This window comes from Carettochelys insculpta, chromosome 2 (genome assembly GCF_033958435.1).
Source record: "Carettochelys insculpta isolate YL-2023 chromosome 2, ASM3395843v1, whole genome shotgun sequence".
Taxonomy (NCBI): Eukaryota; Metazoa; Chordata; order Testudines; family Carettochelyidae; genus Carettochelys; species Carettochelys insculpta.
Window position 1 is genome coordinate 207835222 of NC_134138.1, and position 18749 is coordinate 207853970.

The following is an 18749-nucleotide window of genomic DNA, read 5'->3' on the forward strand; positions in this document are numbered from 1 at the left end:
AGGGGGAACTCTCAGGTCCTAAGTGTTTGTATTTGTGGGGTATTCACTGTTGCCTTTCCATTTGACCCAATCTACTTCCGCCTGTTTGATGAATGGTGAACAAAGAGTTCAAGGTTGCTTATCAGCTTGAGCCCCCTGCTGGGTGTCTGCCTCTACAGTGAGACAGTATAGGTTAGAAAAAAAGCAGGACAAAGTGGTTGACAATTGCTGCCAGCTAATAGTGAATCTGTATACAATATTTCTCTCCCAGATGTGCCACAGCTATTCTCAAAATAATTCCACCACTGAGAGAAAGAGGGAGTCAATTTACAACACCTTATCCAAATTCGACTGCAGGGGATGTCTACAGTCCAACAGTTTGTTAATGATAATTTAGCATCAAAACTGTACTCAGAATGAAACAAATGGCATAAACAGGAGAACTGTTAAGAGGGCATCCAGAAACGGAAATAAGTAGAACCATCACATCAGGCTATGCAATGAAAAATAAGATCTCCTAAATGTATAGAAATCTTCACTTTCAAAAACATACCACTAGCATACAGAGTTCACATGTACTTAACTCACCCAGACTAGGAATAAACAAACAATCCAAAAGATAGTGAACAAAGAGCTCAATATTACACATTCAGAAGAAGTGAGCTCACAAAGCAAAACATAGGAATACTATTTCTTCCTCAACGCCAAGACATGAAATTCACAAGAGACAGTAAAGCAAATCCCCAATGAGTACTCAAAGGGATACTTAACTTCTGTACAAAATATGTGACCAACAATAAGACCTAAGATTACTATAACTGAAGGAGATTACAAGAAAAAAGCGCACACACTTCTTTTCTCAATTTTACTGAATTCACTTTGTGCACTTGACAGCACTCTTTGTGTAGTTATTTTTATTGGTTTCCCCTGTATACTCATTCAGTTTCTGCTGTTATTCTGTGAGGGTATTTCCACACAATCATAGGAGAGGGAAAACCATTAAAAAAGAAAAATCTGATTGTAAAACTATAAAAGTGGCAGAGGAGCTATGGGCCAGGATGCACCAGAAATTACTTTTAATTCGCTATTTGAAACTGACTCAATTTCAAGTTGATAGCAACCCTCTGGAGACCAGAAAACCCTCCAAAAACTACTTATTTTTCCAATTTCTAACTCAAACACAGCTGCCCCCCTTAACTTTTAAAGTGCCCACATATCACTAATAGAAAATGACATATTTTCCATTAACGCCATCAGATCCCTTTTGCTTATTCTAAAGGCTCCTGGACCATTAGTTTGCGTTTCCGTATATCAGTGTTATCAGTCCAATGGTATCAAAAGACAAGCCTTTACTCAATAAAATGTACAGAGATATGCATGTGAAATCCCTCCAACACGTCATTAGGGGGTGCCCTAAACACCAGAAATAAACACGCCTGAAATCACAAAGTATTATCTAGTCTCCTCAGGGCTGCTGATGGGGGCAGGGACAAAGAAGGCAGCTGCTCTGGAACCCTGCAGGCTCAGGCAGCAGCAGCAGCTGGAACCCCAAGCCACTTAAATCATCCCTGGAGCCCCCGGTTGCACTGAAGGGCTGGCTGGGGGGAGAATAGACAGGGTCCAGAAAAGTTTCTCATCAGCCTGAGTCACCTTTACTCTCAGATTTTAACTCAGACGTTACCCAGACCTTATTTTTCGTGTAAGTGTGTGCTGCAATATTTCAGTCACCACAGGTATATATTGGACTCCTTGCACAGGTAACTACTGCTTTTCATATCACAACTAAGGCAAACCCAAATGAAGGAATTTAGCCAATCATGCACTTGTCTACCGTCAAAATTTCATTGTGTAGCTTGAGATATTTTAGTCATTTTCTTAAAGCCCCTGATCCTAGAGGACTGTGATTACTTGGCAAGCTCAGTTTTGGCATTTTTTTGTTTGTTTGTTTGTTTGATTGATTGTGTTTGTTCATTTTTTTAAAATAAGATTCTAGCCATCATGGTTTGGAAAAAAACCAAAATGTCAAAAGTTGAATCTTAAAGGCTTAGAAGTCAGAAGGCAAATACAAAGACTCCAAAATCAAAACAAAAAGCAGTCAAGTAGCACTTTAAAGACTAGCAAAATGGTTTATTAGGTGAGCTTTCGTGGGACAGACCCCGGGTCTGTCCCACGAAAGCTCACCCAATAAACCATTTTGCTAGTCTTTAAAGTGCTACTTGACTGCTTTTTGTTTTGATAGTGTATAGACTAGCACGGCTTACTCTCTGTTACAAAGACTCCAGAATGTATCATGTTAAAAATCTCATGAATGTAAGACAATTTCATGATTTCTGAGAGCCTGACTCATTATTTTGCAATGTTTGGGATTCTTGGTCAGCCAGTCAGAAACATTCCTTGATCACTGGGGGCAGGACAAGAGGTGGGGCCACAGGCATAACAGTTAATAGGAGGCAATCAGTTGGGGAAAATGGTTAACCACTCTATCAGTTAACAAGAGTGATTGCCTACTCTTGACTCTAATCCCTATTATTTGCAAACTACTTTGCTAGACTTCTCACTGAACTGGTGCTATGATACTATTTCAGAAGGCAATATCATCAATATTGACTAAATGAAAGCTTTCCACTTCAATGTACAGTAATATTATCCAGCTGTAACACCCCCTGTTTCTCAAATAGCATTTACCTCTGGGAACGTATTAAGGGTTAAACTCTTTTGTCTGATACAACACATTTTTCTTCCCAAAGCACTAAAAATACACCTGCACTTCTGACAATATGTTTCCTCTTTAACTTATACCATGTACCATTTTTTTCACTTAGAAGTGTAGCAATGACATGCACAAAATTTTATATCTCCTTTTTATGTCTTTGTTTACACAGTAGCAATGAAGCGCACCAAGCAGATATTAATAGTTATTAGGAAACTAGATATGAATAAATGCAAAAGTAAATCCAATGTTATTTTCTTACCAGGGTTGCAGTCTGTAAGAAGTGAGCAGATGGACAGGAGAACTTTAGAAATGGTTAGTGCTGGACTCCAGTTGTCTTTTAAAATATCAAGGCAGATCACTCCTTGGCTGTTAATATTACAGTGATAGATTCTTGTCCGAAACGTAACCTAGAAAAGACAGTGTCTACATATAAAAGTGTTTAAAACCAACAATTCTATTATAAAGTAGTTACAAAATCTTTCAGTTAAAGAACATTCTGCTTTCCTGAGGCCCAGTGTAACTTTACAGAGTGATAATATTTTGCCATGTTCAATTAAAAGCTGTGCTAAGGTTTTCACTATACCACAAATTCTGCACCTCTCTTTCTGGCTAGTAAAATAATTGCTTTGGTGTCACTGCACAAGGTCAGCGCCTGATCCCAGAGATACACTCTTATGGAGTCTGGAGTATAGGGCCACTGAACACATTCTAACCACTGATCTGGAATCATCTCCAGGAAGATTTCCAGTCATTTCCATCACTGAAGGGTGGAGAAGAAGAGATTTCTCCCACATACCATCCATCTCTCTAGCACTTGGACCAGCTGATTGGGCTGGTGTTAGATAGCTTAATGACTGGTAGAAAAACCTGACATGAAAGAACAGACTTCAAACTCTTTTAGACAAAGAGTTAATGGGCACAAAACAGACATAAGAACACTCCTGATCCACAAACCAGTCAGCCGACATTTTAATGTAGTGGGCCATTCTGTTAATGACTTAAAAGTTTGCGTCTAACTGAAGAGGAATTTTCACAACATTCTTGAAAGAGAGGCTGCTGAACTCTCTTTAATATCCAAATTCAACACATTAACATGTGATCTGAACTGGGATGGGAATTTTCAGGGTCATTATAGGGGCTCGTTTGCATACTTGGCTTAATCTTATTCTTGACTCGCCCCCCTACCCCTTCTGCTCCTCTACTCTCTGATTTGATCACCTTGATAATTTTTTTTTCTGATTTGTCCACCTTTATTACTTTTTTTGGTTCTCTGTGCCTTAAATATTGAGTCCGTGCTGGTATGGCTATGGTCTGAAGAAGTGGGTCTGTTCCATGAAAGCTCACCTAATAAATTATTTTGTTAGTCTTTAAAGTGCTACTTGACTGCTTTTTTGTTCTGACATGAAAGGGCTAGATAGGCAAATTCTTTAGGAGAAGCTAACAAATAACCTTATGTGCATTTACAATTTTAAAATTACAATGAACCAATGGAATCACTTCTACATGTATTTTCCTTTGGGCTGTGTCTACACTAGCCCAAAACTTCGAAATGGCCATGCAAATGGCCATTTCGAAGTTTACTAACGAAGCACTGAAATACATGCTGATAGGACTAAGGGAATTTCAAAGTTGCCGGGGTCCTTTCGAAAAGGAGCCCCATCTGGATGAGCTGTGTGGCTGCAAGCCACATCAATTTCAAAGTGCCACGGCTCCTGGCATTCTAATGAGGCACTGAATATGTATTTCAGCCTTCATTAGTAAACTTCAAAATGGCCATTTGGATGGCCATTTCGAAGTTTTGGGCTAGTGTAGACATAGCTTTGTTGTTTATAATTTTATGTTTGTACCCATTCTAGCTCACACCAAATGAACCTATACTATACATGCCAGAAGGGCAGCCTGCCTTTCTTTCTTCTGTACAGGTGTAATGTGTGTGCCAGATTTAAAGTGTGTCCTGAAAATACAGGCCTTTTACTGTCAAATAATTTCAGCTACAAAAGAAGGTTATTGATTAGGAAAGGACTATGTAAAAATGACATCTTGGTGTTCCTTAGTTATTTCCCATCAATGATTTCATTTCCCTATTTGATTTACTCAAATGAAAAATCAAAACAAGATATTTATAATGACTTGTTCAACATGGCAGCTAAAAAATCAAGATATATTATGTCTGTGGAGTATCTCACTAGCAGACAGTACTGACAGCAATAAAAACTTGATGACAAGCCCTGATCTACTCTTATTTAGGTAAGGACAAAAATTCTGTTGACTTTAATGGGATCCAAATGAAGACATTTGTCAGTAAACGAAGGAGACTGTTACACATATGTGCAATAACATACTGCTATTTTAACCACATAAATATACTGTAATTGGTTGAACTCTTCAGTTCCTTTACCTCAGTCTTTCAAATAGCCTTGATAAGAGAAAGGAGTTACACTGAAGGCAATGAAAAATACTTCTTCCTCATAACTACTTTTTCACCTAGATCTAGAAGAGCAATATTTAGATCCATGATTGCATGAATCAGTGAGTTATGTAAAAAATAAGCTCGTATATCAGGTTTACCTGCTTTTAAACACATTAGCCGTGTCTACACGTGCACGCTACTTCGAAGTAGTGGCACTAACTTCGAAATAGCTCCCGTCATGGCTACACGTGCTGGGCGCCATTTTGATGTTAACATCGACGTTAGGCGGCAAGACGTCGAAGCCGCTAACCCCATGAGGGGATGGGAATAGCGCCCTACTTCGAAGTTGAACGTTGAAGTAGGGACCGTGTAGTCGTTGCGTGTCCCGCAACATTGAAATTGTGGGGTCCTCCATGGCGGCCATCAGCTGAGGGGTTGAGAGACGGTCTCTCTCCAGCCCCTGCGGGGCTCTATGGTCACCGTGTGCAGCAGCCCTTAGCCCAGGGCTTCTGGCTGCTGCTGCTGCAGCTGGGGATCCATGCTGCATGCACAGGGTCTGCAACCAGTTGTCGGCTCTGTGGATCTTGTGTTGTTTAGTGCAACTGTGTCTGGGAGGGGCCCTTTAAGGGAGCGGCTTGCTGTTGAGTCCGCCCTGTGACCCTGTCTGCAGCTGTGCCTGGCACCCTTATTTCGATGTGTGTTACTTTGGCGTGTAGACGTTCCCTCGCAGCGCCTATTTCGATGTGGTGCTGCACAACGTCGATGTTGAACATCGACGTTGCCAGCCCTGGAGGACGTGTAGACGTTATTCATCGAAATAGGCTACTTCAATGTAGGCGTCACGTGTAGACGTAGCCATTTATGCCCAAGGTTATTATGATCTCATAAGCTGACTGAGCAGTTTGTTAGTTTATATGCTGCATGTCTATGCTTTTCAATGAAGCTGTGTTTTCATTTAATCTTTGTCAGTCTGGCTTACATAAGTGTTTTCTTCTGATACCTTTGTAACCATTTAAAACTGTCCCTGCATCTTCAGACCAGTAAATTACTCCAGTGAGAAGATCTATCTGGGAGGAAGGCACAGAGTCATTGTGCTGGTTACAGGTCAGTTGAAAAACTCTCTGCTATAAGGATATTCACTGAAGGCTGGTTCTGTCCCCTTTAAATCACCAGAGTGGCATAAACAAGCCACAAATCAGGAGACATATGGAAACACTATTTCCCTCTTCCAAATGAATCTGTCCTATTTCTGCAGCAGGTCAGGCTCCACTGCACCCACTTGAGAAACTAACTGCAGCTGAAAATTCCTAGAAAGTATAAATGAGACAGGAGCATCTCATTCCCTCATATAGTTACTCCCACATATTAGATACTATATTTGTCACACACACAATCTGATGTTTTGCAGGGCTATTTCCATCTGTTGTGAGGAGACAAGAACCCAGCTGACAATGACAACATTACTCCAGCGATACAGTATTACATTTTCTGAAATATGGTCAAATGTTTACACTTGATACCCTCTAAATGTGTCATGTAAAGGATGAAGTCTACTGTTTCTTAATGAAAAAGCCTATACACACGCTTATTAATATTCAAAGGTTTATAGATATATGCAGGATGAGCATTTTCCATTTCCTCAAAGACATGTCCTTTATGGACACATTTCTATTTGACGCAGTAGTCCATACAGAATATCTCATTTTTACAGGATATGTGTGTGCCAGTTAGGGAATTGGAACTTTACAAAAATGGGGGAAAATAGTACAATTATCTGTAAACAATAAAAATACCATAGAGATTTTAGAGGCAAACTTTAAGGAATTAAAATGAATTCAAACAATTCTGGCAATTATTATTATTATTATTAACAATGATGGTGATGATGACGATAACCATAACAACAACAACAACAACAACATTATTTAGTACTCCACAGCAAAGTTAGTTGAGTGCCATAAATGATTAAAACCAAACATCTAACCTCTTTCAGTAAAAACAAGCTGGTTAGAGAACATAAGATCAATTATACTGGGTCAGACCAAAGGCTCATGTACCCCAGTATCCTGTCTGCTTGCGTAGGCTAATGCCAGGTGCTTCAGAAGGAACGAACAGAACAGCTAACCATCAAATCATACATCCCTGGTCTCCCATTCGCATCTCCTGGCAAACAGAGGGCAGGGGCACCATTCCTGCCTCTTTTGGCTAAAACACTGATGAACCTATCTGTCATCAACTTTAGTTCTTTTTTGAAATCTCTTACAGTCTTGGCTTTCACAACATTCACAGGCAAAGAGTTCCACAGGTGAATTGTACATTGTATGAAGAAATACTTCCTTTTATTTGTTTTGAACTGACTGCTGATCAATTTCATTTAGTGACTCTCCTAGTTCTTGTGTTATGAGGAGTAAATAACACTTCCTTATTCACTTTCTCCACACTAGTCATGATTTTATACCCCTATATTATGTTTCTCCTTAGTTGTCACTTTTTCAAGATGAAAAGTCCTACTTATTTAATCTCTTCTCATTTGGAAGCTGTTTCATACCCCTCTCCTATAAACTTTTATAATTCCAATATACCTTTTTTTGGATGGGGAGGTCACATCTGCATGCTGTATCGAAGGTACAGGCATATCACAGATTTATATAGAGGTTATACAATATTTCCTATTTTATTATCTATCCCTTTCCTAATGATTCCCAGTATTCTGCCAAATCAATGTCACATTAGTTATCCTCCAGTCACCTGGTACAGAAGCTTGTTTAAATGATAGGTTATATGCCACAGCTAGTAGCTCCGCAATTTCACATTTGAGTTCCTCTTGTGACTGGTTAATTTTTAACAAAGGGAAAGAAGGGATTGAAAAGAAAGGAAATATGTATAGAGAATAACCATGGGGTCAGGAGGAAAGCTTCAGTACAATGTGAAAAAGCCAGCCTGGATGACGACTTTGGATTGGGTTGTGGGGACACTTTTCCATACCAAAAGGACTTCCACAGCAAAAGCTGCAGTGCCCACTTCACAAATCTTAAGCATCAAGAGATGTGTGGGTGAGCTCAGAGAGTTGACTGCACAAGACTCAAGTATCAGGTTTCAAATGTTGCCAGTGCCAACACCAGGTAAAGCTTTAAAAACAATTAGCAATAAATGATGTAGTAGATTGGTGTGGCGCTAGCCTACAGAAACTAAGCCACTCTGCACAGGACAGGGGAAGATGGAAGGAAGTGGTGAGAAAGCCATCAGACACCAACAGTAGCTGAGCCCAAGGTTGTTGATGTATACACACTGAATGTCCTCAAAAGCCAGAATAAAGAGCAACAAACCCATAAGTAGCTGAGCTAATTAGTAATGTGTCAATTATTTTTATCTCAGAAAGTTACCAGCCCTTCTTCGCCAAATGATGCTTTGACCTTGAACTCTACTGGTGATGTCACCCCAATTATGGATCCTCATTGAAGAACACAGCTGCCCTATAGCATTTCAGGTGCGTCAAAAATGAAAGAACAGCCCTATGCTTCAGGGGCCCACACTTACAGTCCTCACTCAGATAAAATTCTTACCACCCCAATTCTTCAGTGGTTAGGTTTCTTTTTGAATAAAGACTCTAGGAGGCTAGCCATGGGGTGCAAGGAGTTCAGGGACATGCTAAAAGTCAAAGTGAATTCAGCATTTTGCAGGTCTCGCTCTGGAGTTTAGGGAGGAGCAGCACTTCTGGTTTCAACAGGGAGGAGTCCTGTGGCACCTTAAAGATTGACAGATTAATTTGGGCATAAGATTTTTGGGGGCAAAAACCCACCTCATGAGATGCATTGTGGTTTTTGAGCACAAAAGCTTATGCTCAAATAAATCTGTTTGTCTTTAAAGTGCCACAGGACTTATTGTTTTTGAGGATACAGACTAAAATGGCTACAACTCTGATATGGTTCTGGTTTCAGTCTGTCGAATTTGATCCGCCTCAAAAGACAGAATCATAAAACAAGACCGGGACAAATCTCTTTATTTTTTAGTCAGAACAACTACTGCAGAACAGTCTAAATTTAAAATCCCTACTTCTCTGCAAGATGCAATAACCCTCACATTAATTAGTATCCTTAAATTCCTTAGAGACGGCAACTCAATTTAGTGTATTATGCCTAGGAGTAAGGCTGCATTTCTAAGATAGGGTGATCCATCTCTGTTTTCTAACTACAGAATTGTAGCATACATAATAACAATTAATTAGGAAGAACAACAGCTGAGATACTTCTGGATTACCATGTAAAGTGCACAACAAATGGCTTGACCATATGATGCTCGCTGTTACAGCACACTGTACTCATATGCACCAACAAAAGGACTTCATTTGATTTTTTGTAAAAATTTCAAATCTAAACTTAATTGGTAATGAATATCTATAGATTTACTGCATGAAGAGAACACAAACCATCTGCATTAGAAGTACTACCTTGTAACTATTTTACTTGAGCTACACTGCACAATTTATTTATCAGATGCGAAACTAATTAACTTTTATGAAATCTGAGGTCAAAGCCATTCTGGGGTTTTTGTAAGGCTTCTGTTTTTCAGTTTTAACTGCCAGACACCAGTGAAACACCAAACAAAAACAGAAAGCCAGGAAGCACACAAGAAAAGAAATATAAACATTCATCCAATAATCACTATATAATCATCAACATGTAAGGGCTTCTTTACACAGTAGGCTAATGAAGATTCTGGGTGTGTGATCTGTAAACATGTGTTGCTCATTAACCGGACCATGCTAGAGCACACTAAATGTACTGTATTACTCTTTAACACAGGGCTATTTGAAATAGGGAACATTACAAAAAGATTACTCAATACTGTAGTATATCTTGTAATGAGTAATGTACATATATTACTCATTACATTATATACACAGAGAAAGTCCTGAAAAACCCCAGGCTTTGGACAGCTCATAAAACTCAAATTGCTAAAAATAGCCCCCTACCTAAATGAAATTAATAGCATCTGAAAACCAGAGGTCTTAGATTTCTGTAACAAAATGCACAGTGCTTAACACAGTTTTCTAGAAGCGATAATGATTCAGGGGAGAGTATAACAGTGTTCATGTATTTCACCTTTCAGTAATTTCCAAAATGAAACAATGCTTAATTATGATGATGATACAGCATATGAACAGTAATTATGAAGCTGGCTAACTGCCCGCTCCACCTCAGTAGAAAGGGCATTAGAGGCAAAAGAAATATAATTTGAAATAAGAGAAATGCTAAGAACATACATAGGATATCAGCATTTTCAACTGACATGCTGAGTTGATAAGCTCCGAAGAGGGATTTCTAATGCTAATCCTTGAGGAAACCACACTAAGAAGCAAATCAAACCAGCAGTCCCGTTGTACTTTAAAGACTAACCAAATAATTTATTAGGTTATGAGCTTTCGTAGGACAGACCCACTTCTTTAGGTCTGGAAAATTCAGAATCCTGAAGTGGGTCTGTTTCGTGCAAGCTCATCACCTAATAAATTATTTTGTTAGTCTTTAAAGTACTACAGGACTGCTGGTTTGTTTTGTTAGACTACCGACTCACACAGCTACGTCTCTGTTACTAAGGAGCAAGTCAAGATCTTCTAAGAAGCTGTGTAAAGAAGCCCTTTGGAAATAACGGAGAGAGCAGGAGAAGATGAAAGAAAATGGAACCATGTCCAGGTCCCAGAGCTTCAGGATGCAGAGCAATATCGAGTGATACAGCATCAAAAGCGTTCTCAGATAAAAACAAGAAGTCCCATGGCACCTTATACATGAAGTGACCATCTGTCCCATTTTTACCAGGAAAGTCCCTTATTTAAGCTGTCTTACAGGTGTCCTGACTATTTTTAAGAAAATGGACAAATTGTCTCATATTTTGCAGGGTTCCTGTTCCCCAGCACCTGGTGTCTCTGGGCAGCAGTGTCCGCTGCAGGCAGATTCCCAGTTCCCTGGTGCCCCGTGTCTTAGGGCAGCAGCTCCTTCTGCAGGAGAGCTCTTCCATGGGGCAGACACCCCATTCCCCAGCACATCACAGCGGCAGCCCCCTCTGCCAGTGGGCTCAGCCACTGGGTGGCTGGCTCATTCGCTGACATCCCGTGCCTTGGGGAGGAAGCTCCTGCTGTGAGGAAGCTCCTCCACAGGCACCTACCCTGTTGCCAGCATGGATCCTGCTGCAGGACAGCTGCTGCATTCACTGTCTCCACGCCCCTGGCAGAAGGCTGCAGATCCCCTATTTTCAGCAACCCCCCCGACTCCTGCCAGGAGCTTGTGGAAACCCCACCCTTCATTCCCTCTCACTGGAAGGCTGCAGAGCCCCCATCTCTAGCAACTCACCATGGGGCAGTAGCCCCCATCACCACGGAGCCCTGACTGTGACAGCAGTCTACCATCCCAACCTTCAGGGATGGTTGGCTGCTGTCCCGTATTTGCCATAGGGCAACATGGTTCACCCTACTTACAGACTAACAGATTTCCTGGGGCGTAAGCTTTAGTAGGGCAAAGACCCACTTCACCAGATGTGTGGAGTGAAAATTCCCCAGGCTGTGTGTGCATAAGGTGCTACAGGACTTCTTGCTTTTGCGGATACAGAATAACATGGCTACCTCTCTGATACTTCTCAGATAAAGACAATACTGTAAAATGACTTTTTTCCTGACCTCACTTTTTGTGATTACTGAATTTAAAACAGGCTATGACAACCAATAAAAGTGAAAAACAAAGTTGAAAGATACATTGGTTGTTATTTGAACATTTAAAAAAAATGTTTTAGCGGGTAACTTTCTGACTAATTCAATCTTACAGACCAGTCACGTCTACCACAATCAACCCAAAATGTAGTCTACCAGTCTTTCCTTTCGGGCTACTGCCAAAATGCCATTTCGTAATAACCAAGAGAAACCTACCTCTTCTTACACAAATGTGGTCACATATCACACATCAATATGGTCTTTCCAGTACATTTCATTTTATTTTTTAAAACAATGTACTGTTTTTATGCAGTGTAACTGAATTAAGTGGCCTATAAAACTGCAGGACAAGCAGTAAAGTTGATTGGTGCCAATAAACTACTATACAACCAATAAAGAGCAAGTTGGTTGGTGCCACCCAAACTTTTGAGGTACAAAGACTTTCCATTAAGGAGTGGGGCACATTCACCCTACATGTCTGAGAACTCCAAGCACTTTGTCTATGGTTGGGGAGCAGAAAAGAAAGTGATGGTGGTAGAAGTACTGAAGGTTGGGAGTGGGGAAATGGCAAGAGATTATTTTGTACCTGCGCCCTGAGTTTTGGATGAAAGCATTATAATCAAATACATATATATATATATATATATATATATGTACACACACACACACACACAAAAGAATAAATAAAAGAAAGCTTCTGGCTCAACTTGGCATACTGAATACAGTGAGTAAGAATGATTCTCAGACTCAGAAGAATTAGCAAGGCGCTGGATTCCCAGAAAACCACAGTGTTTCACAATACCATTTGATATCAAATGTGACCTTTGCACGTATTGATAGTAATTAATACAGGTACTCCTACTCTCCTTCATCTCGTCTCTTTCTATGTGTGTCGCAGTCCTGTTGTTTGGCGTTCTCTGTGACTCTGTCCTTTGATGGACACTGAAGTTACTCTAATGGGGAGAAGGAAGAGCTGAATCCGGACTTAACCCTCACTGAAGTCAGTGTTGTATACTGCCATGCAGTTTCAGTGTCACGTGAGGGTGCAAACAATAAAATGGATAGTGTTAGAAAGGGTTTGAGATGTGGGGAAAGGTCCAGTTGTAGAAAGGGACCATTAAAAATCTGCTTGGCAGGGCTGAAAGGTTCCTTACGTGGCTCTCTGTTGCTCCTAGGTGGAGGGGTGGCAGAAGGTGAGGGGGTTCCATGTGCTGCTCCTGCTCTGTGTACTAGCTCTGCATCTCCCATTGACCATGAACACAAGCCAATGGGAGCTGCGGGGGTGGTGCCTGGGGGTGGTGTCAGTGCACACTGTGCAAAGCTGACTAGCCTCACCTCCACCAAGTAGATGAGAGATAGCCGTGTAGATGAGAGATATGCTGCCTCTTCCAGGAAGCCCCCTGAGGTAAGTGCTGCCTGGATTCTGCTCCCCTCACCCCTTCCTGCACTCCAATCTCCTGTCTGATCTCACAATCCCCTCCTGCACCAAAATTCCTTCCTGGAGCCTGCATCCAGCAACCCTTCTTACAGCTCAACCTCCTTCACCCCACCCTGAGCCCCTTCCCATTTCCAGACTTGCTCCAGGAGCCCACACCCACCCTGAACCCCAATCCACTGCCCCAGCTTGTACTTCCTCCCACACCTGAACTCCCATGCCCGAGCCCATCCCATACTTCAAACAGCTCAGCTCAACCCTCCCAGCCTGGATCCCACTTCTACACCCAAGTCCCAACCCGACAACTTGCACCTCATACCCTGGCCCAGCCCAGAGCCCTCCTGCATCATGAACCCCTTATTTCTGGCCCCACCCCAGAGTCCATACTCCCAGCCAGAGCCCCTCATCGCCACCCACACCCAAATCCCCTGCCCAGTGAACATGAGAGAGTGGGTGGAGGTGAGGGGGCAGTGAGCAACAGAGGGAGGGAGGATGAAGTGAGTGGGGGTGGGCTTTTAGAAAAGGGGTGGGACAGGGGATGAACAAGGGTGTCCGGGTTTGTGTGAATAGAAAGTTGGCAACCCTATGAAAGAGGAGAAATACACATTATAGTTAACAGTCTTAACAGACAGCTGCCCTGGCAAGCATGATTAAGAACTGTACAGCTGATTCTCCTAATTTTTGTCATGATTCTGCTGAGATGTAGTTCCTTTCCCATGGTTCACATACATTTCTGACTTCTGCTTTCAGTCAAACACCATCCTTTCCCCAGCTGGCTTCCCCAGTTGGCTTCACGTACTGACAACGGGACTGAAGGCACTGGCTGTCTTCAGCAAGATGACCAGCATGGGCCTTTTCACTTTTGTGGGTAAAGGGGAGTCTTCCTCCAGCAAAGACTGAGGAGCTTTAACTTCTATATGAAGGCCAAGCAAGGAGCTGAATAACAGAGAATTAGATTGTAAAGGCAGAGGAGTTTTTAGGAAACAGGACAAGAAGCGATGAGGAATCGGAGGGGTGGAATGTGGGGAGCAGAAGGCAACTGAAAGGAGTCGCAGAGGAACATAGCATGGCTTAGAGTGACAAGAGGATGAGCAGGAGACTGTGAGCCAAATACTGGGGGGACAAAAGGCAAAAGGATATAGGGCATAGCAGGTAGGCTTTGGGGAAACAGGGAGAGACAATGCCTGTGGAATGGGGCCTATGTTCACAAGTTAACAGGGCTAGAGTGATAGTCCCCACACCCAAGTTATAGGAGAGGGTAAGGAGAGGCCTCTCTGAGGTGTGAATAAGGATGCATGAATTTTTGTGTGTGTCAAAGTTAACTCTGAACCTGAAATGATAACACACAAACTGGGAAAATTGGGCATTTTCCCCAAAAGATTGACATATCAGAAAGCAGATTAAAATAGAATGATTTTTTTATAACTCCCATTATTTTAAAGTACTACAATTTTTGGGGATCTGGCATTATTTTTGAGTGTTTGGGAATACTGGGGTAATCATTGGTAATAAAGTTGGTAATACTGAATAATGCCACTTTTATGTTTGCTTTTGACAAATGGCATCTTGAAAAAATTCGCTACTATACTGTGGATAAGAAAAAATTGTCCTTAAAAGCTAATAATGGATAAAATAAATACAAAAAGAGAAGTAAAAACCCTGGACAACAGGATCTCAACTCACATGTACCAGATGGAAAAGAGACCATAAGGCTTGTTTCAAAGAGAGAGATGCTACAGTAGATAATGATATTTTGTGAATATAGATCAGCCTTACTTACCATCATGTATGAAACATAAAAGAGATACTCAGCATTGCTATTAAGACAAGATTCTGTAGAAACTGTATGTGATATTTACAAAGGAAAAAGACTTTCCCAGCATTCTACATTGATTTAATACTGCTAAAATTTCAAATTCTGAGAACAATTTTTCAATCAATCAATAGACATGAGATGTACAAGGGGAAAATGAACTTTTCTGTTATTCTGGTTTTGATTTTGAAATGAAATAGCTTAATGAAAGCTGTTATGTCCTGTGTACCATCTTTCAGTCAGTTGACATTAAAGTCCTCAGAAAGATTAATTGTAGAATTGGAATTAAGGATTTTATATATCACTCAAGTTCAAAAATAAACATAGCAGAAGTTCTAGGATAACGATAGCCATATATTCACATCGTAATAGCTATGAATCAAAGGAAACAGCACCATACTAGACTGAAAAGAGTCAAATATCTGAGTAGAATTATGAATAAGGATTATTCTTGATGAAAATGCAAACACTATGTAGTGACAATTCCTGGAGGTAGAGTTTTCTTGAAAATATTCTTGTCTCTACAAATAGCTATGTGAGAGAACATGACATGGCCTACTGATTTGTAAAGACTTTCTGTTCTGGAGGGATGGAATGCAAGATAATGAAATTAACATAGTTCACCCGACAATTTAGAGTGCATGAAAAGTTGTGGTATTAATTTGTTACAATGGGCGAACTTCAGAAGGTTCTAATTTTTCAGTTGTGTGCACGCTTAGAAAATTTAACAAATTTTAACTTGGAACAAAGTTACAAATGGGGTTAGAATGGGTAGAGGCTGACTAAAAGGATCAATATTCCTAAATATATATGCCTCTACTTTTCAATACTGCAGAGCAAACTGAGCCAGACATCTTTAGGAGACAGATGTTTCCAGAAACCTTTACATATAAAAGGAAGATATTTAGCAAGAAAAAGGAATCTCAAACATATTTCTTAAAAAAGTTTAACGAGGTCATTAGGACTTAGAAGAAATGCAGGAATATTTCACAGCTGTGACATTTAGATACTTTTATTAATTTTTTAAAGTGGACCTTCAGTACAGTCCAGCAATCTTTCTAGCGAGCCCTTGGGTTGGAGTGAATCCTTGCCTGCCAGAGTTTATGCTGTGTTTGTGAATAAAGATCAGAGTCTCATCAGCATCTGGTTTTTGCAAGAGAGATCACATGAATGTGCTCTGCCTCACTTGTCTGTTCCACACCTTACCATAGTTTGATATCTCATGAAACCAAGATGATCCTTAAAAACAAAAAAACACAAAATACAACTGAAAAAAAACCCAAGGATTTTGCAGGCTGCTTGATTTCCTGCTGAATCAGACACTGGTTGCTACACCAGTTTTCACATGAGCATCTTGATATCTGATGACACAGACAAACTGAATAAAAATAAATTGTTGATGGGTGATAGGCTGGGTTGATCCCGCGTCATTTCTCATCAGGCTGCTTTAGAAACTTTTCCCTCAAAGGAAAAAAATTCCTCTACATGAGCACTCTGCAGTTGAGCAGGGCACAACGCCATCCACTTAAAAAGAAAGAGGACTTAAAAGGGTGAATGACCTTTTACTCAGAAAATTTTAATTTGAACCAAGTTTGAATGAGGCAAACTAAAAGGTTGAGAAGAACTGAGTTCAAGGGCAGGAAAAAGATGCGTATCACAAAAAGCAAATCAAGCAGCAGTACTATACAATTTCTTTCTTTTTTCTTTTTGCTATTTATTGAAATGAAGTTATTGATATTGATTTCTGGCTAATGTGTTATTCGGTTCATGCCTGCCTTTCAGAGACAGACTGACAGAAATACACATGTAGAATAATTTAGGACTGGATAGGCAGGCAGAAAATATTGACCTGAAGAGAAAGATTGGTTTGTGTGGACTGGGGCGGCACTGGTTAGGTACATGATGTTTTGGAATATAGCTAGGTCACAAATGGGGATTGGGCCTGGATCCTGAAGTTGTACAGAGAATACTCTTGTTCCTCAAAGTCTAATTTTTGATTCAGTTTGAATGAGTCTCCTGCCTTCACCAATCCCCATGCTGAAGTTATTAAATGCATAAAGATGGGGGTGTTGCATCAGTGGGACTTTCAGAGCACTTGACACAAGAAAGATTTTAAAAATGAGTGAGAGACATAAGGATAATGGCTCCAAAGCCTTTAAAAATTGCTAGGGGTGATGATAAAGGAGGAGATGGTTTAAACTGGGAGGGAGGCTTTGGAGAGGGAAAATTAAAAAAAAAAAAAAAGCAAACATGTGGCTCCAGGACTAACTTTATTTACATGATAAGGATAAAGGCTTAAAAATGGAAAAGGAGGAAGGGATTTGGAAGTACAGAAAAGAGGCAGGAAAACTTTGACTACTACTATTAGTACTTAACCCTTGTACTCTCTGTGGAGCATAGGTCATCTACAAGTCTCCTCCACTTCATTCTGTCTTGGGATAAAACTTATAGCTGGCTCCAGGAGTACCCCAGTTGTTGCCCTTACAAACTCTGACTACCCAGAAGAATAAATTTTAAATGTTATTTCCAGCCTCAAAAATGTACAGTCCAAATTCCTCCTGGTTTTGCCTTGTACAGCTTTGTACATGTAAATATGTTTTCATATTTGATAAGTGTGAAGGTTTCTAAGCATTATCTTAGAAATGGTGCACAGAAGCTAGTCCTAAAAAAATCATGAATAGGTTTTGCATGCACACAAAATAATCTGAGGCCCATTTAAAAATTTGGCAAAGAATATTTAAATGTCCAGGATAATATTAAGAGACACTTGCAGCATTACAAGTTCACCAGCAAGGTAGTTTTCATAATTTAAAAAATATTTATTCCTACTTCTCAAAACAAACATTTTTTCTCATTAATGTATTCCAAGATATCTACCAACGGAAAAACAGTTTGTGGGAAGCTGTCTATTGATTTCAGTGGGTTTTAGTTTATGTCTTGTAACAATAACTCTGTCTTGTGATATGGGTCTTTGGAACCTCAATCCAAGGTGTGTGATTGCATCTGAGATAAAGTTTCTCTTTTTGCCAGTGCTTCTGTGGGGAAATTTTGGAATTATCAAAATTGACAGTGTTCCTTTAAATATTTCCTTAAGGTCAAAGAAGATAAAAGCAGACCTTGTTAAGTCTCAACAGGAATTTATGAATCCTACAAAGGTAACAAATGAGTGTTAAGTCTGTTTCAATTCTTCACCTACATGCACATCACCTACTTGGTACGACGGCTAACTGCATGCATTAACTCCCACCTCCACAAAGCAAGGCTCCCCCCGCCTTCCAAATCTTGATTTGAGTTTCTTTATTCAGAACAATTAGTACATTTTAGATTTTTTAATTTGATTTCTAGTTTTGAGCCATTAGGCTTCATATTTTTTAAACTTTTCTTCACAAGCATGATGAGTAAAAATGAATTAAAAATAAAATAAAACTGAGATTCTCACATTCACAAGACTCCAGAAGATGAGGCTTTAAGCATAACACCAAATATTACAAGATTTAAGATGAAATTGTGAGAGGTAGCAATTCTGCTTACTTACATGCACAGAACTGTACTGTACCATGAAGCTTTCCAACATATACTCTGCCTCATCATTAGATTTTTTTTTAGGCTATACAAATCAAGGTTAGGAGGACAGATACTGCAGCAGAATCTTGTGACAAGTAGACACCTTCCCACACTCCTTTTCTTAAGGGACTTCACAAA

The 18749-nt window shown here is 40.2% G+C and overlaps 1 protein-coding gene across 1 annotated transcript in view; it reads right to left on the reverse strand.

The window, feature by feature from the left end:
- UBE2E2 (ubiquitin conjugating enzyme E2 E2) overlaps positions 1–18749 on the reverse strand; it is a 354366-nt gene that overhangs the window by 25011 nt on the left and 310606 nt on the right. The window contains exon 5 of the mRNA XM_074986131.1: positions 2952–3099. Within this exon, the coding sequence (XP_074842232.1) occupies positions 2952–3099 (148 nt within the window). The remainder of the gene's footprint in view (positions 1–2951; positions 3100–18749) is intronic.